General features: G+C 39.2%; 1 protein-coding gene and 1 pseudogene across 4 annotated transcripts in view; one reads left to right on the forward strand and one right to left on the reverse strand.

The window, feature by feature from the left end:
• The window catches only part of ASB3 (ankyrin repeat and SOCS box containing 3), a 116,249-nt gene that overhangs the window by 25,967 nt on the left and 67,290 nt on the right, over positions 1 to 22,992 (forward strand). For 2 of the 4 annotated variants that reach the window (XM_058684116.1, XM_058684117.1), the window contains 2 exons: positions 10,635 to 10,843; positions 21,514 to 21,672. In XM_058684116.1, the coding sequence (XP_058540099.1) occupies positions 10,648 to 10,843; positions 21,514 to 21,672 (355 nt within the window). In that variant the 5' untranslated portion in view covers positions 10,635 to 10,647. Of the gene's footprint in view, positions 1 to 718; positions 2,036 to 3,222; positions 3,344 to 10,634; positions 10,844 to 21,513; positions 21,673 to 22,992 lie in introns of those variants that run through there. The other 2 variants (XM_058684114.1, XM_058684115.1) reach the window with 2 other exon arrangements.
• LOC131485103 (selenoprotein K-like) lies at positions 19,339 to 19,888 on the reverse strand (annotated as a pseudogene).

Below are 22,992 nucleotides of genomic sequence, written 5' to 3' on the forward strand. Positions count from 1 at the left end.
CTGCTACAAAGAAAAACATTTTCAGAATAACCAGGCCTTAGGGTACCTGGGTGGCTCAGTAGGTTAAGCTTTTGATTTCAGCTCTGGTCTTGATCCCAGGTTGGTGAGTTCCAGCCCTGCCTTTGGCTCTGTGCTGACTGCTCAGTCTGGAGGCTGCTTTGGATTCTGTGTCTCCCTTTCTCTCTGCCCCTCCCTCCCCTTCTCACAGTCTCTCTCTCTCTCTCTCTCTCTCAAAAAATAAACATTAAAAAATTTTTTATATAAAAACATTAAAGAATAACCAGGTCTTTTTATATATTCTCCAAGATTAAGTGTCACATCGCTTGGGATGCAGAAAATTTTGAAAAAAAGTATCTGACCATTCATATACTTGCCATGTGGATCCAAAAATTGACATTTTGCCACAATTAATTTATTTCTTTTTTCTGTATATATGCTTTTTAATATAAAACATTTAAAGTAAGTTGCGTTTGTTACTGTTCATTGCTATGTACTTAAAGAATAAGGACTTTCTCCTAATAACCATAATGCCATTTCTAAGGAAATTAGCAGAATTACATAATCAAATATCTATTACATACTCAGATTTCCTTGTCTCATAATTGCTTTCTGTAGCTGATACTAATTTTTTTTTTTAATTCTTGAGAGAGAGAGAGAAAGAGAACATTAGCTAGGGAGAGGGGTGGGCGGAGGAAGAGAGAGAGAGAGAGAAAGAGAGAGAGAGAGAGAGAGAGAGAGAGAGAGAGAGAGAGAGAGAGAGAATCCCAAGCTGGCTCCACACTCAGCACAGAGCCCCAACAAGGGGCTCAATCCTGCAACCCTGGGATCTAGACCTGAGCCGAAATCAGGAGTCAGACTCTCAACTGAGTGAGCCACCCAGACACCCCTGTAGCTGATATTTTCATATTTTTTTCACCATCCAGGATCCAGTTGAGGTTTATACATCTCTTTTGGTTGTTTGACTTTATGCTTTTATTTAGTCAAGAGCATTGGAAAATTTCTGTAAAAGGAGATTTTACATACAGTTGATGCATGTGAACTAGTTGGTATTAAGGTTTGAGGGGAATGGTGATAGTACGTTTCTTTTGGCTTCTTCCCTTTAGAAGCTCAAAGATACTACCCAGTTCTGATATTTTTTCAGGTTATTTCCTGTTAATCTAGATCCATTAACAACATTTGTAATTATGAGGAAGGCCAGGTAGATTCGGAAAGGGATTCATACTTGTTTTCACTTGAATGCTATTCTTTAATGTCTTTGGAGGAGTATTCTTATGCATGTGCTTGTGTTTTTCCTACATAGAAAGAATTTTTTCTTGTATCAGATGAATATGCTTATAAATTGCCATAAATTGTGTGGTCTGTTCTTTTTTTGTGAAATTTGGATATAATGGCCTTAGCTGGAAGTTAGCATTGATGAGGGAGCATAAGGCAAGCTAAGGGCCAAGCACAAGCTAGCACCACCCCCCTGCCCCCAAATATGTGATATCCCTCAGGCACTCTTGGCTGCCCAAAAACAAAGGAAAAAAAAAACAAATGGTTAACTGATAGAGATCACAGTCATACAGGACATGGGTCTCCATCAGTTTACAAATACCTTGGTACAATTACAAAAAGGGGGCAATTTTATCAATAGCCTGAAGTCCAGGAACTCCCTACTATCATAATGTTAATGCTTTGTTAGAGGGAAAAGCAATCTTAGTTTGACAATAGCTAGGCCTCCATGGATTTTGTGAGTCTTTAGAATATGAAAATCCCATTGGAAACTTCCCCTTGACTTTACTTCCCACACACAACTCCCAGGTATATAACCAGTCACTCTTCACAACCCCAGTGCAGCTCTTTCTGCCCACAGCTCTGTCCCTGTGTTTTAGTAAAATCACCTTTTTGCACTCAAGTTGTCTTCAAGAATTTTTTCTTGGCCGTCAGCTCTGAACCCCCACCATCACCACTAAACCTCATCAGCATGGTTCAACAAAATGTAGCCTGGCATTCAAGGTTCTCCATAGTTTGGCCTTCAGCTACCTCTGTGTGAGAAGTAAGTGAGATGATTCATTTTCAGAAATATCAAATAAAAGTTGGGCTGTTTAGTTAACAATAGGTTCACAACTTACTGGAATTATGTATGATTCCTCCCCCCACCCCGCCTCAAGGAGTCCCAAACCCTTAGACCCTTCACTTCCTGGTTCTTCCCTTTTACATTTCTGGGGCTTATTTTTACAGGCTTTGCAAAGAGTCCAAGCCAAAGAACTGAAGTCTCTGTGCCTCACCTAAAGGAATGTACATTTGTTCCAATCAGATTACTTTTTTTTTTAAAAGGCTTGCTCTTTCTTTCTTTCATTCTTTCTTTCTTTTTTATTTATTAAACAATTTAACATATACCATCATGTGAATTTAAGGTGTACAATGTATTAGTTTGATACATTTCTATATTTTAATATGATTCTTGTTATAGCAGTATTTATCACATTATACAATTATAATACCATATTGTTGTTTGGATTCATTATACTGTTCATTAGATCTCTATGGCTAATTTACTATTCATTGCAAGTTTGTATCCTTAGACAACATCAATTTTATTACCCACGCCCTCCCTGGAAACCACTATTTTATTCTGTTTTTTCCAAATTTGGCTTTTTTAGATTCCACATAAAACTGGTATCATATAGTACTTGCCTTTCTCTTTCTGACTTATCTGACATTATTTCATAATGTGCTCAAGGTCTATCCATGTTGTCACAAGTGGCGAGATACCTTCCTTTTTTGTGGCTGAATGATATTCCATTGTATGTATTTACCACATCTTTTTTTTTTTCTTTTTTAATTTATTTTTTTTAACTTACATCCAAGTTAGTTAGCATATAGTACAATAGTCAGATTACTTTTTGCCTTACTTGGGCATAGGTGACATCCAGGTAAGGCTATAACCTCTGTAGTACTCAGCCCATGAGGAATGATGGGAGGGACTTCACCTTAGGAGATAAATTGACTGCTGTAACTGCCCCAAGTGTGCCTGTCCATATTGCTCTTGCAAGAACATTGATCAAAGCCTCACTTCACTGTGCCCCCCGAGTCTCCGGGTCCCTCCTTTGATTGGGTCAGCAGGCATATTTCTCACATTTGGGGGCTTGCCTAGGATTCACCTCTACCCGTGGGGTCTAGGTCCTCCTGCGAGAGAGGAGACATCTCCCATCCCGGTTTGTGTGCCCTTTCCACGGACAGGCCCCTGGTCCCTGTAGAATCCATGGAGCTCAAGATTTTTGCATTTGGAGACAGAAGAAGTGACCCTGGGGAAAGCAAAAAAGGCACCGTGGCAACCTGGTAACTCTGTGCACAGACCAAGGTAGGAAAATTGGACTATAAGTATTGCCTGGAGGATGGGAAATTGTGAGAGGCTGAGTGTGTGTGACTGAGACCTATTCTAGATATGAAGGGAATGTGGAGTCTAGATCTGTGGTTCAGTTCTCCCGCAAAGAAAACAGGTGGAGACGGACAAAGTTGGTTCTGGAGAGTACAGGAAACCTCCATTAAGGGGCCTTTGGTGCCCCCAGGGAAACTCAGGAGCAGGAACTAGCCTGGTCTAGGATGGGGAACAAAAATTCTAGGCCTAGGGGTAAGGGAAGAGAAACCCACAAAGAGGTGGGGTCTCTTCATATTCCCTCAGATAGTCTACTGTAGTACAGAGAGGATACAGGGAATAAGAACAAACATAAAATCATCAAATTCTGCTGCTTTGTTTGGACTAAAGACCCAGTTAAAGGGCCATCTGTTTTTTGGCTCAGAGGAGGACTGGGTCCATCAGGCCCTAGTCCATTATGCAAATGATAAAAGTTCTAGTACACTGGAGGAAAGGGATTATGCTGAGACTGAGGAAACATGGGATCTTCATCAGTCCCCAAGGACTCTCCTTGGAATGCCTTCTAACCCATTGGAATGAATTCATATTGCAAGGTTGAAAAAACAAACTCATCTTCTTTTGTAATACTGGCCTCAATACTCCTTAGGAGATGAGAAAAAAAAAAAAGGTCTATTAAGGGGACACTAATGATTGTCTAAACCGGCCTCCTCTGGTTGCTGGTGGAGATGTATGTGGGGCATTCTCCCTCATTCATTTCCTGGGTTAATGACTATGATAATCAGAGCCAATTGTCTGTGGTTAGTCTACCTCAGGAGGGAGACTTTAAGGAATAATCCCAAGCAGCTGCTGAAACTCCTTTGTTTTGTTTTGAGGAAATTCCCTGTCTCCTCAGGCCTGACTTAGACTCCATATTTCCACTTTGGTGGGGAAAAAAACCCCAAACAAACATGGTACCTGCTCCTCTGTCCAAGCTGACAACCAGAATCATTCTCTGCCTTCTGCTAGCACCTGTCCTCTTTTGCCTTCCCCTTCCCCTCCTCCTGATTCTGCCCCACCTAAGGGTGAGGTCTGCATAACTGATTCTATATACTCCTTGGTGACTTCAGCATCATTGGCTCCTCCTCACACCCTCATTGTCAAGGAATGAAGAACACGCACTTGACCCATCTACTTCAGATTCCCCCACTGGTGTCCCTGGTAAAAACTGACAATGGGGAGCAAGTGATTGACTTTTAAGTGGATGCAGTTGAAACATATTCACCGTTTAAACTAATTTAAGTTTGTTGGTTTGAGATAGACATGTATTTAGAGTTATCAGCATTAAATATGAAACTTACTCTCCTGGCAAGGGTGTTCAGCCAGCTGAGTAAAAGTTTGCCAGAGTAGACCCTGATTAGGACAATAATGGTCCTGGGGACAGGGTTAAGATGCAGGATTTAAGAGCTAATAATCAAAGGAATCAGGGAATCAGCTCCAAGATGTCAGAATGTCGGCAAGGCTTTTGAGATACTGCAAGAGAAGGAGGAAACCCCAGCTGTTTTCTTACAGAGGCTTAGAGGTCAAATGAAATATTCAGGCCTAGATCCAGAGAAACTAGTGGGGCAGAGTCTCCTGAAGATTAATTTTATCACTAGAAGTTGGCCTGATATTGCCAAAAAGTTACAGAAGATGGATGGATGCAATGAGAAGCAGAAGAACTGCTCAGGGAGGCACAAAAGATATTTGTAAAGAGGGATGAGGAGAGACAAAAACAGTTAAGATTATTGTAACTATTGTGGAGAAAATGATTGAGATGAAAGGGGGAAATGATTAGGAAAACAAAGGCAAGAGAAATGTAGCTTAAATAAATCTTATAGCTTGTAGTCCACTGATGGACACTTGAAACGTGCAGAGCTTGACCTGCAGAGCCTTAAGGAAGGCTGCCTTAATGTTATAGTTTTATTACCTAGGTTTACTAAAAGTCAAGTAAGCTTTTGTTATCTCTGTTGAAATTTGTTAGCAAAAAGAGGACTTAAAATGATGGCTAATTTTATCTCAAGTTTTCCTGGGTGGGTAATTGTTAAGATAGCTTTCAAAGTCTTTGATAGCCTGAAACTTTAAACTTTTGCTTGCACAATAAATGGGATTAAATTCATTGGATATTTAATGAGATAAAATGTTAAAGCCTTGATTACTAAACATAGATTTGTGCATTTAACTTCTTTTTGTAGAGAAACTAAGGGTATTTGGGTCTGTTGGTAAGCATTCTTTGTGCTTAGTTGATTCATAAAATTGCCATCTAAAGAATTCTGATGTAATAGTTCACAATTGATAACTACTTTGTTTTCATTGGAGACTAAGGTTCTGCTAAATTCAGTTAAGATTGATGGAAATAAGGAAAGCAACTTTATATGTAAAAGTAGATATATAAAAAAATAAAAAAAACAGAAGCAAATTTTTGTTGGAGGCAAAAGAAAATAATTTTGCCCTAAATGAGACTGGTTAGAGAGGAATGGCTTGGGACAAAATCTAAATACAAAGGAAAGTTGTAGAAGGTTCTTGAAGGGAAATCTTTGGAAAGGAATATTGTGTGATCATGATGGACTAAGGTTAAAATAAATGGATTTTAAAAGTACACTGGTAGAAGATTAAAATTCTGCTTTACTCTCTGTTAAAAAGACAACATTTTCTTAGATTGTTGGTCTGCTTCTGATTAAGAGAAAAAAAAAAGGAAAGGTCTTTTTTCTCCTTTGCCCAAAGAGATGGCAAGAACTATGATTTTAACTGAAAGTGAAGGACAACACGCCCTTTTCAGTTGTTTTGCTCAAGACTTGGTTGAAATTGCTCCTCCGTTGATCCAAAGTCTGGGTAGATGGCTGCCAACCTCCAAAGGCTCCACATTTAGAGGAATGGATGCCTGTAGAGGCATATGAGGGATGGATGACTATGATATATGAAAGGCTTTTACTGGGATACATGGGAGCCATTTTGCTACACTTAGCTCAGTATATGCTCACTTGTACTTGTTGCCCACCGTATTCAGGTCTTCCCCATAATGTGACAGGCATGTTTCCCCTACAAGAAGCTAGAGTGCTGGAAAGAGAAACACAAGGAAGCACTACCATGATAAGATTACAAGTAGTTTTTTCATTTTGAGATTTGAGACAGATAAAAGAATAGGTAACTTTTCTGATGATCCAGATAAGTGTATAGAGGTTTTTCAGAATATTAGGTATGTTTTTGAGTTGACCTGGAAAGATAAAATGCTTTTGTTGAATCAGACTCTTAATGAGACAGAGAAGTGTGGTGTTCTGGCCCCACCTGAGAGATATGAGGACAAGCAACTTCTTAATTATCATGGGACTGGAGGTCCTGTAGGGAACTCCCAGTTTCCTACTTGGGTTCAGGCAGTTGTACACCCCGAGATCCTAATTGGGACTATGATAATCCCATTGGGGGATGGTATCATTGCCACTTCCAAGCTTGTGTTTTGGAGAAAGTAAGGAGATCTAGAGTTAAACCCTTAAATTATGCAAAATTAGCCCCTGTTTTACAGACACAGGACAAGAGCCTGGTGGTCTTTCTGGAAAGGTTAAGGTTAAATATACAGCTGTCTCCCCCTGATGCCCCCTGAAGCTGAGGCGATTCAAAAGACAAATATGTCACTCCATGAGCAGCAGATACTCCAAGGGAGCTGCAAAAATTGGCTCTTGGCCTGGAAGGAACCCTGGAGGAGCTCTTATGAGCTGCCAATTAGGTACATTACAGTCAAGATTAAGAGAATAAGGAACGGGAAAGGAGATGTAAAAAAAAAAAAAAAAAAAAAATCTAAGGCTTTACTATGTCAGACCAGACTTCCCAAGGTCCTGGCACCAAGTGCTGTTTATGTGGCTGTTCAGGGCACTGGAAATGAGAATGTCCTCAGAGGAGACAAAGTCAAAACCCTGTAAGCCATACCCTTTGTATGGAGACAATCACTGGAAAATCTGAATGCCCTCATGGACCTCAACATTCGAGAGCTCAGATAACCAGTGTCCCTGAAAGGAACGGATGGGTCCTGGGGCTCTTCATGGTGACTCCCCTGAATCATCTGTCTATTGGAAACCCAGGGCCTTGGGTAACTCTAGAAATATAAGGAAATCTAGTTGATTTCCTTCTTGACACTGGATCTTTCCACTCCCAGCTAACTATCCAAACGCAGAGTAACAATTCAAGAAAACTTATGACTAAATTTTTCTTTCAGCCACCGGGGTGCATATGGGGAGACTTTTTTTCCCCACATTTTTTGATAATGCCATAGAGCCCTACTCCCTTGCTAGAAAGAGACATTATGACTGAATTAGGGACTATAGTGCTACTAGCTCTAGGGGGGATAAACAATTTCCTAAATTTATAGTAATCTGGATATAGAAGATCAATCTTTCTTTGAGGTAAAATTAATTATGCCTCATGGAGTTGTTCCTATGGAAACTGGATGGCCAAAGGAAGATTTGAGAATTGAGAACCAAAAATTAGTTCAAATATTTAATTATTCTAAACAACAATATCACAAGATTCAAATAAATATGGAAGAGGAAGGAAAAGCTATAGTTAAATTAAAAAAAAAAAAGAAAATGACCAGACAGGTTAGGGATCTTGTGGATGACTACGGTTGCATCTTTACTTTCCATGTTATGACCTCCTCCCTAGGAGACATTGCATTTGGAATATTAATGCTTGTTGGTCTAATACTCTTTAAAAATTTTTTTTCTTTTTGTATGTTATTTGTAGAAGCTTTGCATATGCCAGAAAAATAAGAAAATTTTGCTAGCCCAGATGTCCCAAATACCCTCCCATTATTTTGGACCTCAGGATTGAGCTCTGAACCTGCCCTGACTGCTGTACTCCTGTCATTGCCCCCTTTCAGCAGGAAGCAGTTGTTGTCCCAATTCCTAATGGCAGTTAGGAGTCAGGTGTTCAAAGAGGGGAATATGCTAGGAAAAGATGGGATTAATAGGCAAAGAGGGAAAGGTTAGGACCTGAGGTCCCTGGGTTGAAAACAAAAGCAAAACATATTTTAGAACAATGCTGGGAGGCCGACCACAGCAGACCCCCTCAGGCTTAAGATTGCTCTTAAAAAAAAACAAATGTCCCTGCCTTGTGCCCAAATTAACCTTTAAATGAAAATGGAATCAACTTAGAAGAGGAGGGATTGTGAGAATTAAGTGAGATGATTCATTTTCAGAAATATCAAATTAAATCTGTGCTGTCTAGTTAACAATAGGTTATTAACCTATTGGAAATAGGTTAATAACCTATTGGAAATAGGTACTAACCACCCCCCTCCCCTTTGACCACCCTGTGGAGTGTCAAACTCTTAAATACTTCACTTCCTGGTTCTTCTTCCCCTCTCCATTTTGTGGTCTTATTTTTGAGGGCTTTGCAATGAGCACTTGCCAAAGAACTGAAGTCTCTGTGCCTTACCTAAAGGAATGTACATTTGTTCCAGTCAGACTACCTTTTGCCTTACATGGGCATAGATGACACCCAGGTAAGGCTGTAACCTCTGTAGTACTCAGCCAATGAGGAATCAGGGGAGGGACTTCAGGCTAAGAGATAAATTGCCTGCTGTAACTGTTCCAACTGTGCCTGCCCATCAGACACTCCCTCTTGCAAGAAAGTTGATTAAAGCCTTGCTTCACTGTCCCTGAGTCTCTGCTTCCCTACTTTGATTGGGTCAGTGGGCATATTTCTCACACTCCATAAGCTCATTTTCCTCCTATTCTTTGCTTACCTAGTCCTCTTTCCAAAGTGAACTGTTTGCCTTATTTACTGTGTCTTACTCACCTTTTTTGTTCATTTCCATAATCGTGTCTTTCATTCTCCTGAAGAATGCTCTTCAGATCCTTCCTGTACTTTGGGACCCAGCTCACATCCCTCATAAGTTTCTCCCTTCTTTGACCACCCGAAGCTCTTTATCTGTACTTCTCTTAGAGCACTTACTTCCTTCTATTTTGAATCACATGTATTTATCATTTCTCTGAGACTTTACATATATCTGTGTTATCTTTATATCTTCCATATTATTGATCAGCTAGTTGGTTCCCAGTAAGTAACCGTCAACTGCATAATTAAATGTTCTGTAGTAAATATATCTCACTTTCCTAGGAGCGGATCAGTTGATCTAATTAGATTAATCCATAGCTAATGCTAGCTCTTTGGCTCACCATAGAGTCAAGTTCTGCAGTTATAGCTTTATATTTAAATGTGACCGTGGATAAATTTAAATTTCCTACAGGAAATGCTCTGCTTTCTTTTTAACTTCTCTTTTTAAACTGTCATTTTCTGGATAAATAATTTAGAATGTAGTTCTAGAAAGTTTTCTACCTGCATTGGACTAGACATGTTGGCATGTCCTGAACCATCTCCTAAGATCACTAAAGAAACTAAGGAAGGCTGGGATAGAAGTTTTACTGAGAGGGACTGCCCCTTGGGAGATAACTCTTCCCCTGAGAATCCTGAGCCTTAGCCTCATAGTGGGATTAACCAGAAACTGTCTTTGTGAGTGTCATATACTGACAACTATACTGGACATTGACTCCAGGGGAAGGTGGAATGAACTTTGGAGGGAGATAATGAGGAAAAGGTCACTAATGCTGTGAAGAACTTTATGGACTTATGTAGGAAAGCTCGACTCTCTTGTTCGTTTCAGTACATTCTGTAAGTAGGACTGTTTCATCAAAGAAAGAGAATATGAATGTTCAGCCCCTTTTGGAAAGGACCAGCAGAAAAACTACAATTATTACTTATCTTTGTTCCTTTCAATAAATCTCCTTCATTCCTTTTTTGGGTTTAGCTTTTTCCTGGAGAAGGCTACAGACTGGAGAGGGCTACAAATTCTTGAGGCTAAGCATTTTTAGTTAAATGGCCATCTCTACGTAATAGAGTACATATTTGGGGTTAACTGGAGGTGTTTTAGCTCCCTCATCTATAGAATTGCAGTGAATGCATTTTGGTGGGGTATGAACAGGAGCAGAGGCCTGCAGGAAGGAGATGCTCAGAGATTTCCAGAGAAGGAATGATAGAACACTTAAAACTCCCTTGATTTCTTTAATAAGAACATTCTAGGGAATCCTAATTTCCCAGAGACGCTTCCTGCTCTAGACTCTAGCAGATGTGGCATGACAGGTCTCTTTCTCCACCTCAGGCTTTTCCTCTGCAGTGCTGTGAGTCCTGTGTCCTGCTTCGATCTGCTAATCTCTAGGAGTACAGTGTTGTTTTATTGTCTATAGTGTTTTCTTTCTGCCTTGTTTTATAGACTGGTCAAAGGAATGGATTTTACAGAGGCTTACTCTGACACATGCTCCACGGTTGGACTTGCTGCCAGGGAAGGCAATGTTAAAGTCTTAAGAAAACTGCTCAGAAAGGGACGTAGCGTTGATGTTGCTGATAACAGGGGATGGATGCCAATTCATGAAGCAGCTTATCACAACTCTGTAGAATGTTTACGGATGTTAATTCATGCAGGTAAAGTACATTCAAGGTATGGGAGCTGGGCCTACAAGCTGGATTAATAAACCATAAAAAAGGTAATATGTGACTTATCAACCATGGTATTTGTTTTCCTTTTCTATGACCATAAAAAAACTGCCTATGCATTATTAAGAATGGTGAGATTGCCACCATTGCCTGTATGGTGTTCCAGCTGGACATCTATAAATGTTGTCCCTTGTATGTAACTTGCTGTGCCTGGCCCATTTTTATTGTTTGAGCTAGATGATATGGCAAGAATAGTCTGCTCTTTTAAGGATTTGGTAGTTACTAGTCATGTTTATTCTTTTTATTTTTTTTATTTTTTTTTATTTTTGGGACAGAGAGAGACAGAGCATGAATGGGGGAGGGGCAGAGAGAGAGGGAGACACAGAATCGGAAACAGGCTCCAGGCTCCGAGCCATCAGCCCAGAGCCTGACGCAGGGCTCGAACTCACGGAGCGCGAGATTGTGACCTGGCTGAAGTCGGACGCTTAACCGACTGCGCCACCCAGGCGCCCCTAGTCATGTTTATTCTTTCTTCCTTTTCCAAACAGAAGGAGCAATGTTACTGAAATTGAGGGTGTTTGTGCTTTGGTTGAGTTAGTCTTTTTTTTTTGTAAATATTGTTCAGTTTCCTTAATTTGGGGAATCTTTACAAGTACTTTAACTCCCCCCCCCCCCCCCCCCCCCGCCCCGAGTTCACACTAGAAAACAGGATAGACAAAGCCCCTACCTTTATGATGCTTATATTCCTGTCAGGGGAGACAGACTATACTTAAATAATTAAACAAGATAATTTCAAAACATAAAAGCGTTGTAGAGAGAATAAAACAGGGTAATGGGACAGAGAGTAACTATGTGCTACTGCACATCTCTTTCCAACTCTGTGTTGAATTGACTTCATGCTTGTAACCTGAGATCAGCCAAGTGGGAATATTTACATGGGAGAAATCAACCAGTGCTATGAACCAAAGCTTTAAATTTGGGTTTTTTTTCCCCCTGAGAGCCAGTGACACATTTGCCAGCTCACTACTGAGAGTAGGACTCAGTAAGAGACTAAATGAGAGATTCTGATAGGAGATGATGGGTAGGGTCGAGGAGATAATGGTGATTGAGCACTGCTTTGTAACGGTCATTATACTAGATGCTTGATGTACATTTTTTTTTTAAGTCCATTTATTTTGAGAGAGACAGCATGAGTAGGGGAGGGGCAGAGAGAGAGAGAGAATCCCAAGCAGGCTCTGCACTGCCAGCACAGCCCGCGTGGAGCTTGAACCCACGAAGCTGAGAGATCAGGACCTGAGCCCAAAACTGATAGTTGCATGCTTAACTGACTGAGCCACCCAGGTGTCCCTACATTATTTACTACATATAGAACTGCTCTTTTTTTTAAGTTTATTTATTTGTTTTGAGAGAGAGACAGAGCAAGAATATGAGTGGGGGAAGGGGAGAGGGAGAGCAAGAGAGAAAATCCCAAGCATGCTCCAAGCCGTCAGTGCACAGCCCAATGTGGGGCTCAATCTCACGAAATGTGAGATCATGACCTGAGCTGAAATTAAGATTCCGATGCTTAACTGACAACCACCAGCCAGCCCCCTTCTCTCCTTTTTCCTCTTCCCTTATGCTCATCTGTTTTGTTTCTTAAAATCCATATATGAGTGAAATCATATGGTATTTGTTTAGCTTTGACTGGCTTATTTTACTTAGCATAATATACTTTAGCTCCATCCATGTCGTTGCAAACGGCAAGATTTCATTCTTTTTGATGGCTGAGTAATTTTCCGGGGTGTGTGTGTGTGTGTGTGTGTGTGTGTGTGTGTGTGTGTATACATATATGTATATCCTTTCATTTTAAATGACTTCTTTTTTAGGCGTGATGTTTTTGGAGCTTAAGATAGCCACACATAGCTATGTGACTAGTTGATATAAATGGCCAAATAAAATTATCTCACTGTATTTTTATTAGAGTTCACTATTATGAAGTAAACTTTGGATAAAACTAGTTTACCAGAATTAGGAAGTAGAGTGTGCAGAGACTAGGAAGCAGCTATATGACTTATTTTAGGAGGTCGAAACAGTTTTGGTCGCTGTCTGCCATGAATTTGGTTGTTCTCTATAGTTGGAACTAATGTCCAAAATTCTATCAGATTTGATTATTTGATTCACTAAAAACTAGAATGGGACAGAAAAGCTATAGGTCACTTTAAATAAAAGTGTTTTATAAGGGGCTCCTGGGTGGCTCAGTCCAGTAAGCCTTTGACTTCAGCTCAGGTCATGATCTCCAGCTTTGTGAGTTCCAGCCCTGCGTTGGGCTCTGAGCTGACAGCTGGGAGCCTGGAACCTGCTTTGGATTCTGTGCTCCCTCTCTCTCTCTGCCCCTTCCCCACTCATGCTGTGTCTGTCTCTCTCAATATTTCTTATGACCCATTCCTCCTCTTGTAAATTAAAGTCCGTACTTTATTCAGATCCCCTGCCTTTTAAAAAAGATTACAATGTAAACTTACCTGGAAGATTCAAGTTCAGGAACATTGATCAGTGACGAATGGTAGCTGACTACTTAGCTAGCATATGGCTAAGTGTGATGATGAAGAGCGTATGTTTTTAGTCTTGAGAAGTGAAGTGAGGTCTCTTCTGCTTATTGGTGACAGTGACATCTTTATATCTGTACCAGTTAACTTAGTATTATGGGTTAATCTTAAAAGTTTCCAAAACAAGTTTGACATTTTTGTTTTTCTTTATACTTTGCTGTACCTGTGTTTTATTTAATTCATAATTCTCCGGTCTTTTATAGCTTCGCTGGTACACGTAAAAGTGTCTTTTATTACATAATTTCTGTCTCCTTGAACTTCCTCTAATATTGGTGAACTGCCAGAGATTCATAAACATACCTTTTATGGACACCTGGATGGTTCCGTTGGTTAAGGGACTGCCGATTCTTGATTTCAGCTCAAGTCATGATTTCATGGTTTGTGAGATAGAGCCCTGCGTGGAGCTTGGTGCTGGCAGCACGGAGCCTGCTTGGGATTCCCTCTCTCTCTCTCTGCTTCTCCCCTGCTCTCTCTCCCTCTCCCAAAATAAATAACCTTCAAAAAACCTATACCTTTTATTAGTGTACTAAAGTATGAAAGTACTTAAGCCTACACAAAAAGAATGGAAGCATCTTAGATGCTTAGAAAGGTTTTGCTTTATTGTCGCTTCAGTTTAGATCCAGAATATAGCCTAAAAATTAGAGATGATCTCATTCAAGTTGGAGAAGACCATTCAAATGCAGCATGGATTAGTTAGAAATTTAATGTGTGTATGTATTTTTTTCACTTTAACTTTTTTTTTTTTTTTTAATGTTTACTTATATTTGAGAGAGAGAAAGAGACAGAGGGCAAGTGGGGGAAGGGCAACGAGAGAGAGAGGGAGACACAGAATCTGAAGCAGGCTCCAGGCTCTGAGCTGTCAGTACAGAGCGCGACGTGGGGCCCAAGCTCAACAAGCCATGAGATCTGACCTGAGCCAAAGTCTGACGCTTAACCGACTGAGCGACCCAGGCGCCCCTTTCATTTTAACTTTCTGTGTGAAGTGTTAATACACATAACAAATTTGCTTGTCTTCTTTGCTTTTTGGAAGTTCATTTAATAGATGTTGAGATTTCATGAATCTTTACATCTTGGAGGACAATAATGATCTTCAGTGGAAATTATACATGCCATTCAGTAGTAAACCATTTACTGACTAAAGATCACTTAAAATCTTATAATTAACTATAGCATATCACCAACAAATATTTTTATTTGGCAAATATGAGCTAATTCATAGTACTTTTTATTAGTTAAAAAAATATTACGCTGTCATATTGGGCATGATAATAGATGCTGAAGATCATTAGATAAATAGGCACCATAGCATAGTGATTAAGAGTTGTGTTCAGATGGACCTGGGCTCTGCTGACCTCACCACTTTATCCTGGCGGGATAAAAGGACAGGTCTTTTAACTTCTTGGTTCTTCAGTTTGTTTATCTGTAAGATTAGAAACATTCCATCATAACAACTCAGGCCAGAAACTGGGCCATCCTTAATTACTTCCTTTTTCTTATATCCCTCACCCAGTCAGCACATCTTTGTGTGTGTGTGTGTGTGTGTGTGTGTGTGTGTGTGTGTGTACACATCCACAAATTCACATCACTCTTACTGCCTCACAACCTCTAAGACCTTGGTCTGAGTCACATATCTCTTTGCCTGGATTGCTCTAATAGCATCCTAACCTCAGTTTCTGCTCTTACTTCTTCCTCATCCTACCATAATCTAGTCTTAGTGTATCAATGTCTGTCTCTTCTGTTCAGAATTCTGCAATAGCTCCCGATTTCACTCTGAGTTAAAAGAACTGTTTCATGGTATTTAATAGTATAGATGTAATATATTTAATAATTCTCCTATTGATGGGTTCTTATAAGTGGTGCTTCAGTTAACATCCTTATATTGTAACTTTGTGACATGGGTGTATATTTCTATAGAATGGAGTTTTAGAAGTCAAAGTGCTGGTGCAAGAAATATGCAAAGTTAAAATATTGATAGACACGGCTAAATTATCCATAATATTAATCAGAACTTTTTCAGTAATGAATGAAAGAAATAATTCAAACTAGTTTACACAAAGAACGGAAATATATTGTTATGAGCACCAGGTGTTGTATGTAAGTATTGAATCACTTGTATGTAAGTGATTACATACATTGTATGTAAGTATTGGACACCTGAAATGGATATTACATTGTATGTTAACTAACTGGAATTTAAATAGAAATTTTAAAAAATTCAAAAACAAATAAGGGACATATAGTGCTTATGTAAATGTTAAGTCTGAGTGGTAGGTCCCTTCAGGCATTGCCAGATGCTCCTATTCAAAACAATGTCGTCAGGACATTTCTCTATGTTCATTTCATTCTCATGTAGCCTTTCTCTTTGGAAGTTCTAGGCAAACTTTGTCTTTAAAGAAGTCTGTGTATTCTGGACATTAATCCTTTGCTGTTACATGTGGTTCAGTTATTTCATATATTTTCTCCTAGTCTTAATTTTTTATAGTGTCTCATGTCTTTGTAATGCCTTCAAACCTCTTCCTTTCCACTGACTTTTTCCCTTCATCTTGTGAGCATGATGAAATCTCTTAAAGGGTTGTCTGAAAGTTTTGCCCATGGTGAAAATGTTTGTTGTGGAAATTATCTTATGCCCAACCTTTTCTTAGAATTGCTAAGTAAAGCATAATGATTGTGCAAAGTACTTGACTTTCTCAGCTACCTGAAATGGACATTCATCACTCTTTGTGATTGGCACATCTTAAATTTGTTTGGCCATCATCAAATTGTGGCTCAGTTGTTGAGATAAGGTTCTGATCTTAATATTTAACCTATGTTAATGAATATTTAACGCTTATTAAAACCATGTGTTTTTGCTTTCTTTCTTAGAAAACAAAAGTGTACCATTTCTCACTTAAACAAGTAAGCAAGTTTACTATTTATTTATAAGTAAAAATACACTTTGTGTTAGGAGTCATAGGGTTGTGGTATCATTGCTAGAATGTTAAAGTCAACTCTTGTTATTGCTGCCCAGGTGTCAGCTGGCTGGCATTGGTCCAGCTGACATGGCCCCAATCCTCAAGGTGCAGCCAAGAAAGAACTCACAAGTTGTCATTACAGAACCGAAGTGCCCATTATGGGTTTACCCATTATGAAGTCTTGAATGCCTTTACATTTAAATTTTCAGTAAGTAGAATAGAAGCAGAGACTGCTTTGCCCTCCAGTGAGAAACAAGTAGAGGTTAAGGCATTAAAAACAGTTTTATGAGCCATTTTCCCAAGAATCCTTATAAAAGAAAGGATGAGAATGAGAGGATGGTTGTTGGTATTCCAGTACCAGATAGGTAAGGTCCCCTTGGTCCCTGGATACCAATTAAGGAGGGCAGTTTATCATTGAAACTTCCAAAACCAATTTATATTGGATCCTGAAAACTTTCTGAAAATGGTGTTTTGGAGACTTAATTTGTAACAACTGTGACAGTACATAAATTTTGTAATTCTGTTGAACCTCTTTGAGGGTTCAGGTGGAGAGAACTGGTGGAGCCAGGATTACAGCCTAAATCTTCTAACTCCAAATCCACTGCATTTGCTCCACCATGTAAGTTTCCTGGTCCAGTGGTTTTAGAGATAAACTATTCAAATGTATCTATCTATTTTTTTCTGTAGGTGAAATCTTTTAAGATTTCAATTTAGTAGTTAACTGACTTCACTATTTTTCATCCTGCATGAGAAGGGCCTTTTCTTTACTTCATAGATAATTGCACAGGAGTATTTTTTTTCCCTTTCATAATAAGATGGGTGTGTGTGCAAATCACGAATGGTGGCCCTCAAATCATTCAGGTGGGAATTAAGCTCCCTTCCTTGGAGGCGGGGGGGGGGGGGGAGTATTACATAGATTATTGGATTTATCTGATACTTAGAATATTGCTTATTTCCCATTTATTTATTCAATCATTTATATCTGCCTGGACTCGTGTATATTTATTTTATACATTGGGTTATAATCCAATATGATATTTATTTTGTTGCTCAAATTGTTCTAGGTTTTCGTCATTGAGTGCTCTTTCAGATCGGCTCTTGTGTTTCTTTGGCATGTCCCATGTTTTGTTTTTTGAGCACTTTTTTACTTTCTTTACCTAGAAGATGGTCCAGGCTCATTTTGTATATTCTGTGTGCCCATCCTAGAATCAGCCATTTTCTTAGGAGCCCTGGTTCCTTTTATTGGAGAATAGTTCTCAAAACCAACATTTAGGCACTGATTGTGCTTGTTGCTACTGGTGTGTCACTGCTTTTAAGCCTTTTCAGCAGACAGAGCTAGGAAACATATTTATTATAACCCATGTGTATACACATACCTATAAGCATTTCAATATCCATCCATCTGTATTCTGTATTAAAGCTAAATATGAGTTCATGCTAATGTCTGGATTCTAATCCAGTACCGTTTGGTTCATTCTAGCCTTCCTCCTTTGCTTATCTGTAACCTCCCTTTTCAATAGTGAGAAAGCTGTCGCTATCTACCATTCCTTTGTTTATTTGAGCTTATTGTACATAGATAGTGGTTTCAGAATTGTTCATCTTTCCCCCTATGATAAACAACTTTACCAACTAGACTACAGTGTATATATACACTTCCTTTTGTCTTTAGCCTTACAGTTAGTTTCTGGTCATAAAACCATTTTCTAAAGTGTCATCCATTTGTAATCCAATTAGACACTTTTCTCACAGTTTCCATTCTATCCTGAGATTCCCTGACTGCACCCACCTGGTTGGTTTTTTTTTTTTCATTGCATACATTAAGTAAGTGTCACTCTTTGTGTTATACAGTTTTTTAAATGGCTATGATTAAGTCGTATCTCTCTTCTTTCTCAGTGGAAGAGAACATCCTTCCTTCTTTCCAAAACAAATTCCTCAGTATATCTAATGCAAGACTGGCCTAGGTCGGCTTCTTTTCAGCCATCATCTCTTAGTCTCATTTTGCTTCTGTGGCTCTTCCTCCTCTCCCTGATGGGCACCCTCCTCTCTGCCTTTGTATTATCACCACGTTGTTTTACTTATTCTAACTTTAAGACCTGGTTTAGTGTATGCAGTAAGTCTAGTCTCCTCTTAGTACTTGCTTTCTTTATTTTTCTAACTTTCTTATTCTTACCTGTCCTCTCCATCTCTATCAACTTTAGTCACTTTATCAGGTATAATAAAAGCAACCAACCAAACCACAACAGGTCTTCTCACATTTTGATTAGAATTATAATAAATTTATTAATTATTTTGAGAGGAATGCACATCTTTATAATATTGAGATTTCCCATTTAGAAGCTGTCTGTGTTTTGGCACCTGGATGGCTCAGTTGGTTAAGTGACTGACTTTGGCTCAGGTCATGATCTCCCAGTTGGTGGGTTCCAGCTGTGCTGACAGCTCAGAGCCTGGGGACTGCTTCAGATTCTGTGTCTCCCTGTCTGTCTGCACCTCTCTGGCTTGCCCTCTGTCCCTCTCTCTTAAAAAAAAAAAAAAAGAATAAAAAACGTTAAAAAAAAAAAAAAAAGATTTAGAAGCTGTCTGTATGGGGCACCTAGGTGGCTTACTTGTTAAGCATCTGACTCTTGATTTTGGCTCAGTCATGATATCATGGTTCATGGGATCAAGCCCCACATCAGGTTCTGTGCTGACAGTGTGGAGCCTGCGTGAGATTTATCTCTCTCTTTCTCTCTGCACCCCTCCTACCCCTGCTCACAGTCTCTCTCTCAAAATAAATAAATAAATAAATAAATAAATACCTTTTTTTTTTTTTTTTACTGAATACACAACCTTTTATTTTTCTTCAAATTTGGAGTTTTTTAATTATACAAAGATGACAAGTCAAGTTTTGTAACCTAAAAATATTTACTTATTAAAACTATATTAATACTTTCATAAACTATACAAAAAAGAATGAGACAAACATGTGCATTTATAGAACTGCATGTCAGTCATGCCAGATCCCTGGGGAGGGAATTCCCAGCACGACCTCATCTGTCTGTGAGGACACAGAGCAATTCTCATTTAGACATACACATTCATTTGCTTGTCCAGCACGGTCAGTCCTCTACCTTTTGATGGTTTCCTTCTGCTATGGATGTGCATGTCCAGTTGTCTGCTTCTTAGAGCAGACATTTGCCTTCCTCATCCACCAGCCATTGGAGGAGGACTAGGGCCACGCAGATGATTAATTTGACCCATTCTTCTGGGAGGGTTTCCTGGTGGCCCTCTTCCATCATCATATCTGGAATCAGAGGAGTTTCCGTAGCCTCTTCTCTTTTTCACATCTTGCTGAAGCAGAGTCTTGAAAAACAAAACCATGAACTCAGCTATTCCCCAAAAGAAATCTGTTATCAAAGATAATCTCCATGGGGACTGACTCCGGCTGTCCAACACTTGTCCATTCGAGATGTAAACCATCTTTGCCCCTTGTTCCCCGCCTCCGTAGCGACTGAGGGGCTTGGTCCCTCAATAAATAAATACTTAAAAAGTAGAAGCTGTCTGTGTATCTATATATGTGTATGTGTTCGTAGTTTTTCTCTTAACTTCATAGTTTTGTGGATATCTGAATAAAGATCAGTTTCTGACTAATCTGGGAAACACTGTTTTTGTGATATGAGCTTTAAAAATATAACTGCTCTATTTTGCAGTTTAATTGTGCATCTGTAAAGTTTGAGACTTGTAAATATTTTTTTAATTTTAAAAATTTATTTACGGTTTATTTTATTTTATTTTATTTTATTTTTTTAAATTTTTTTTCAACGTTTTTTATTTATTTTTGGGACAGAGAGAGACAGAGCATGAACGGGAGAGGGGCAGAGAGAGAGGGAGACACAGAATCGGAAACAGGCTCCAGGCTCCGAGCCATCAGCCCAGAGCCTGACGCGGGGCTCGAACTCACAGACCGCGAGATCGTGACCTGGCTGAAGTCGGACGCTTAACCGACTGCGCCACCCAGGCGCCCCATTTACGGTTTATTTTTGAGAGAGCAAGAGAGAGAGTGTGGGGCGGGGACAGAGAGAGGGGGACAGAGGATCAGAAGCGGGCTCAGCACAGAGTCTGATGAGGGGCCTGAACTCACGAACTGTGAGATCATGACCTGGGCTGAAACCCAAGAATCAGATGCTTAACTGACTGAGCCACCCAGGTGCCCCAGAGTCACTTTCTAAAGTCACTTCATGTGACTTCAGTAGTTCATTTTGCTTTGGAATTACACAAAAATTAACGTAGCCATTATTTATGTAATTTTAATGTTACTAGAACCTTGAGATTTTCATAACAGATAAACCTCAGAAACCTTAAAGTAGAAGTTGTATGCCACTGTTTGATTTCTTTGGAGTACATTTTATTATTTTAGAAATACAATCCTGAGTACTTCACTGTAGTCTTAAGTTAGAAAAGGAGTATTTTAAATTTTTTTTAACGTTTATTTATTTTTGAGACAGAGAGAGACAGAGCATGAATGGGGGAGGGTCAGAGAGAGAGGGAGACACAGAATCTGAAGCAGGCTCCAGGCTCTGAGCTGTCAACCCAGAGCCCGACCCGGGGCTCGAACTCACAGACCGCGAGATCGTGACCTGAGCTGAAGTTGGACGCTTAACTGACTGAGCCACCCAGGCACCCCAGAAAAGGAGTATTTTAAACTACCCTCATTTTATTAGTTGAATACAAGAAAGTAATGCTTGACATGAGACCATTCCTCTCATGGAAACTCAGAAATTAAAAAAAAAATCAAATTGAGTATTATTTTAGTAAATCCTGCTTAAGCAAATCTTTGGTGCTGCATCCTCTTCAGATCTTCTTTTGTGTTATTTTTCAACTCCTGCCACTCCCCTTCCCTGCCCACCAAAAATTAGAGAATAGAAGATGAGTTTGTGGACAGAATTTGTGTGTAAGGAATACCAGGGAGCTGTTCACACTGTGACCCTTGTAGAACTTTTTCTTGATTTTCTAGAGAGTTTTAAAGTGAGACCTCCCGTTTATAATTACAATTTAATATTTCATTAAATTCTTCTTGGAATCTTTGCTTTTTAATCACAAGAAATAGTGGTACCTTGCAGTTGACTTTCTTATTTTTATGTTTACATAGATTCATCTGAAAACTACATTAAGACAAAGACATTTGAGGGCTTTTGTGCCTTACATCTTGCTGCAAGTCAAGGACATTGGAAGATTGTACACATTCTTTTAGAAGCTGGGGCAGATCCTAATGCAACTACTTCAGAGGAAACCACGCCACTGTTTTTAGGTGAAGTATGCTATTTTTGGTACAGATGCAGTTTTTGCTTTTTGTTTTGGCGCTTAATCCCTGCCCCCCCCCCCCCCAAGCTGTTGTGCTTACAGTATGTTCTTTGGCAAACATTATACTGCCACCTCTTTCATTCTGAAACCAAAAAGTTATCTTTAAAGGTTTCTCTCTTCTTTTCCATCCTTGGGTGATAGCATCTGGAAATATCTTTAAGTATTTATTTAAAGTTGTAAAATTTGTTCTGTATTGTAGTCGTCATCATCGTTGTTCTCAAATTGTTCTGAATACTACAGATAGCTTAAATTGTAGCAGTAGTTATAAGATTACCTGTGAACATTTTGTTTGCTTTTGCTTTTTGTTTGTGTTAAGAAATTGAGAAGATTTTATGGAAGAAATCACCAGCTAATCCTTTAATGACAGTTAATTTGTTGCCTGTATGAGTCACTATTCAGACTTCTTCAATTATGGACTATTTTTAATTTTGTAAGGACAAAGTTCCAATTCTAACGGACACACTTCCACTTTTTCTTTTCTTCCTCCCTCCTTCCCTTTGATCCTCTTTTTTTCCTGTTTGATCCTATTTGTTGTTAGGTACATTGAGGCCATAAAGTTTAGTAGAAAATGAGAAAATTAAGAGAATAAAACATTTGTGTAGAATCAGTGTATCTGGACTAGAGTTTTGGTCCTACCGTATGTAATTTGTAAGTTCATTTATTTACTGTATGCTTTTGTTTCCCCGCTTATAAAATGAAAGTAATAGTACGTATCTAGTTTTTATTGGACTGAGAATAAAATGAGATGCCTGTGAATGTAGCTCATTCCTTTTAAGCATAATATATACTTAAAATTTATATATAGTAAAATTTATTCTTTTTAGTGTATAGTTCTATGTGTTTTGATGTATGCATCAAATGTGTACATCTCACATCTATGATTTTGATACATGTATAATGTGTAACGACAATAATAGTCAAGAAACAGGACAGTCCCATCACCCTCATACCAAATTCCATCATGCTGCCTATTTTTAATTTTTTTTTTAGTGTTTACTTATTTTGGGGGGAGACACATACACACACACACACACACACACACACACACACACATACAGTCCGAGTAGGGAGGGGCAGAGAGAGGGAGACACAGAATCCAAAGCAGGCTCCAGCTCTGAGCTGTCAGCACAGAGCCTGATGAAGGGCTAGAACTCACGAGCTGTGAGATCATGACCTGAGCTGAAGTCAGATGCTCAACTACTGAGCCACCCAGGTACCCCGGGCTACCTATTTTTAATGAATCTCCCCACCCCCCTTCACCCTTAAC

This window comes from Neofelis nebulosa, chromosome 9 (genome assembly GCF_028018385.1).
Source record: "Neofelis nebulosa isolate mNeoNeb1 chromosome 9, mNeoNeb1.pri, whole genome shotgun sequence".
Classification (NCBI taxonomy): Eukaryota; Metazoa; Chordata; class Mammalia; order Carnivora; family Felidae; genus Neofelis; species Neofelis nebulosa.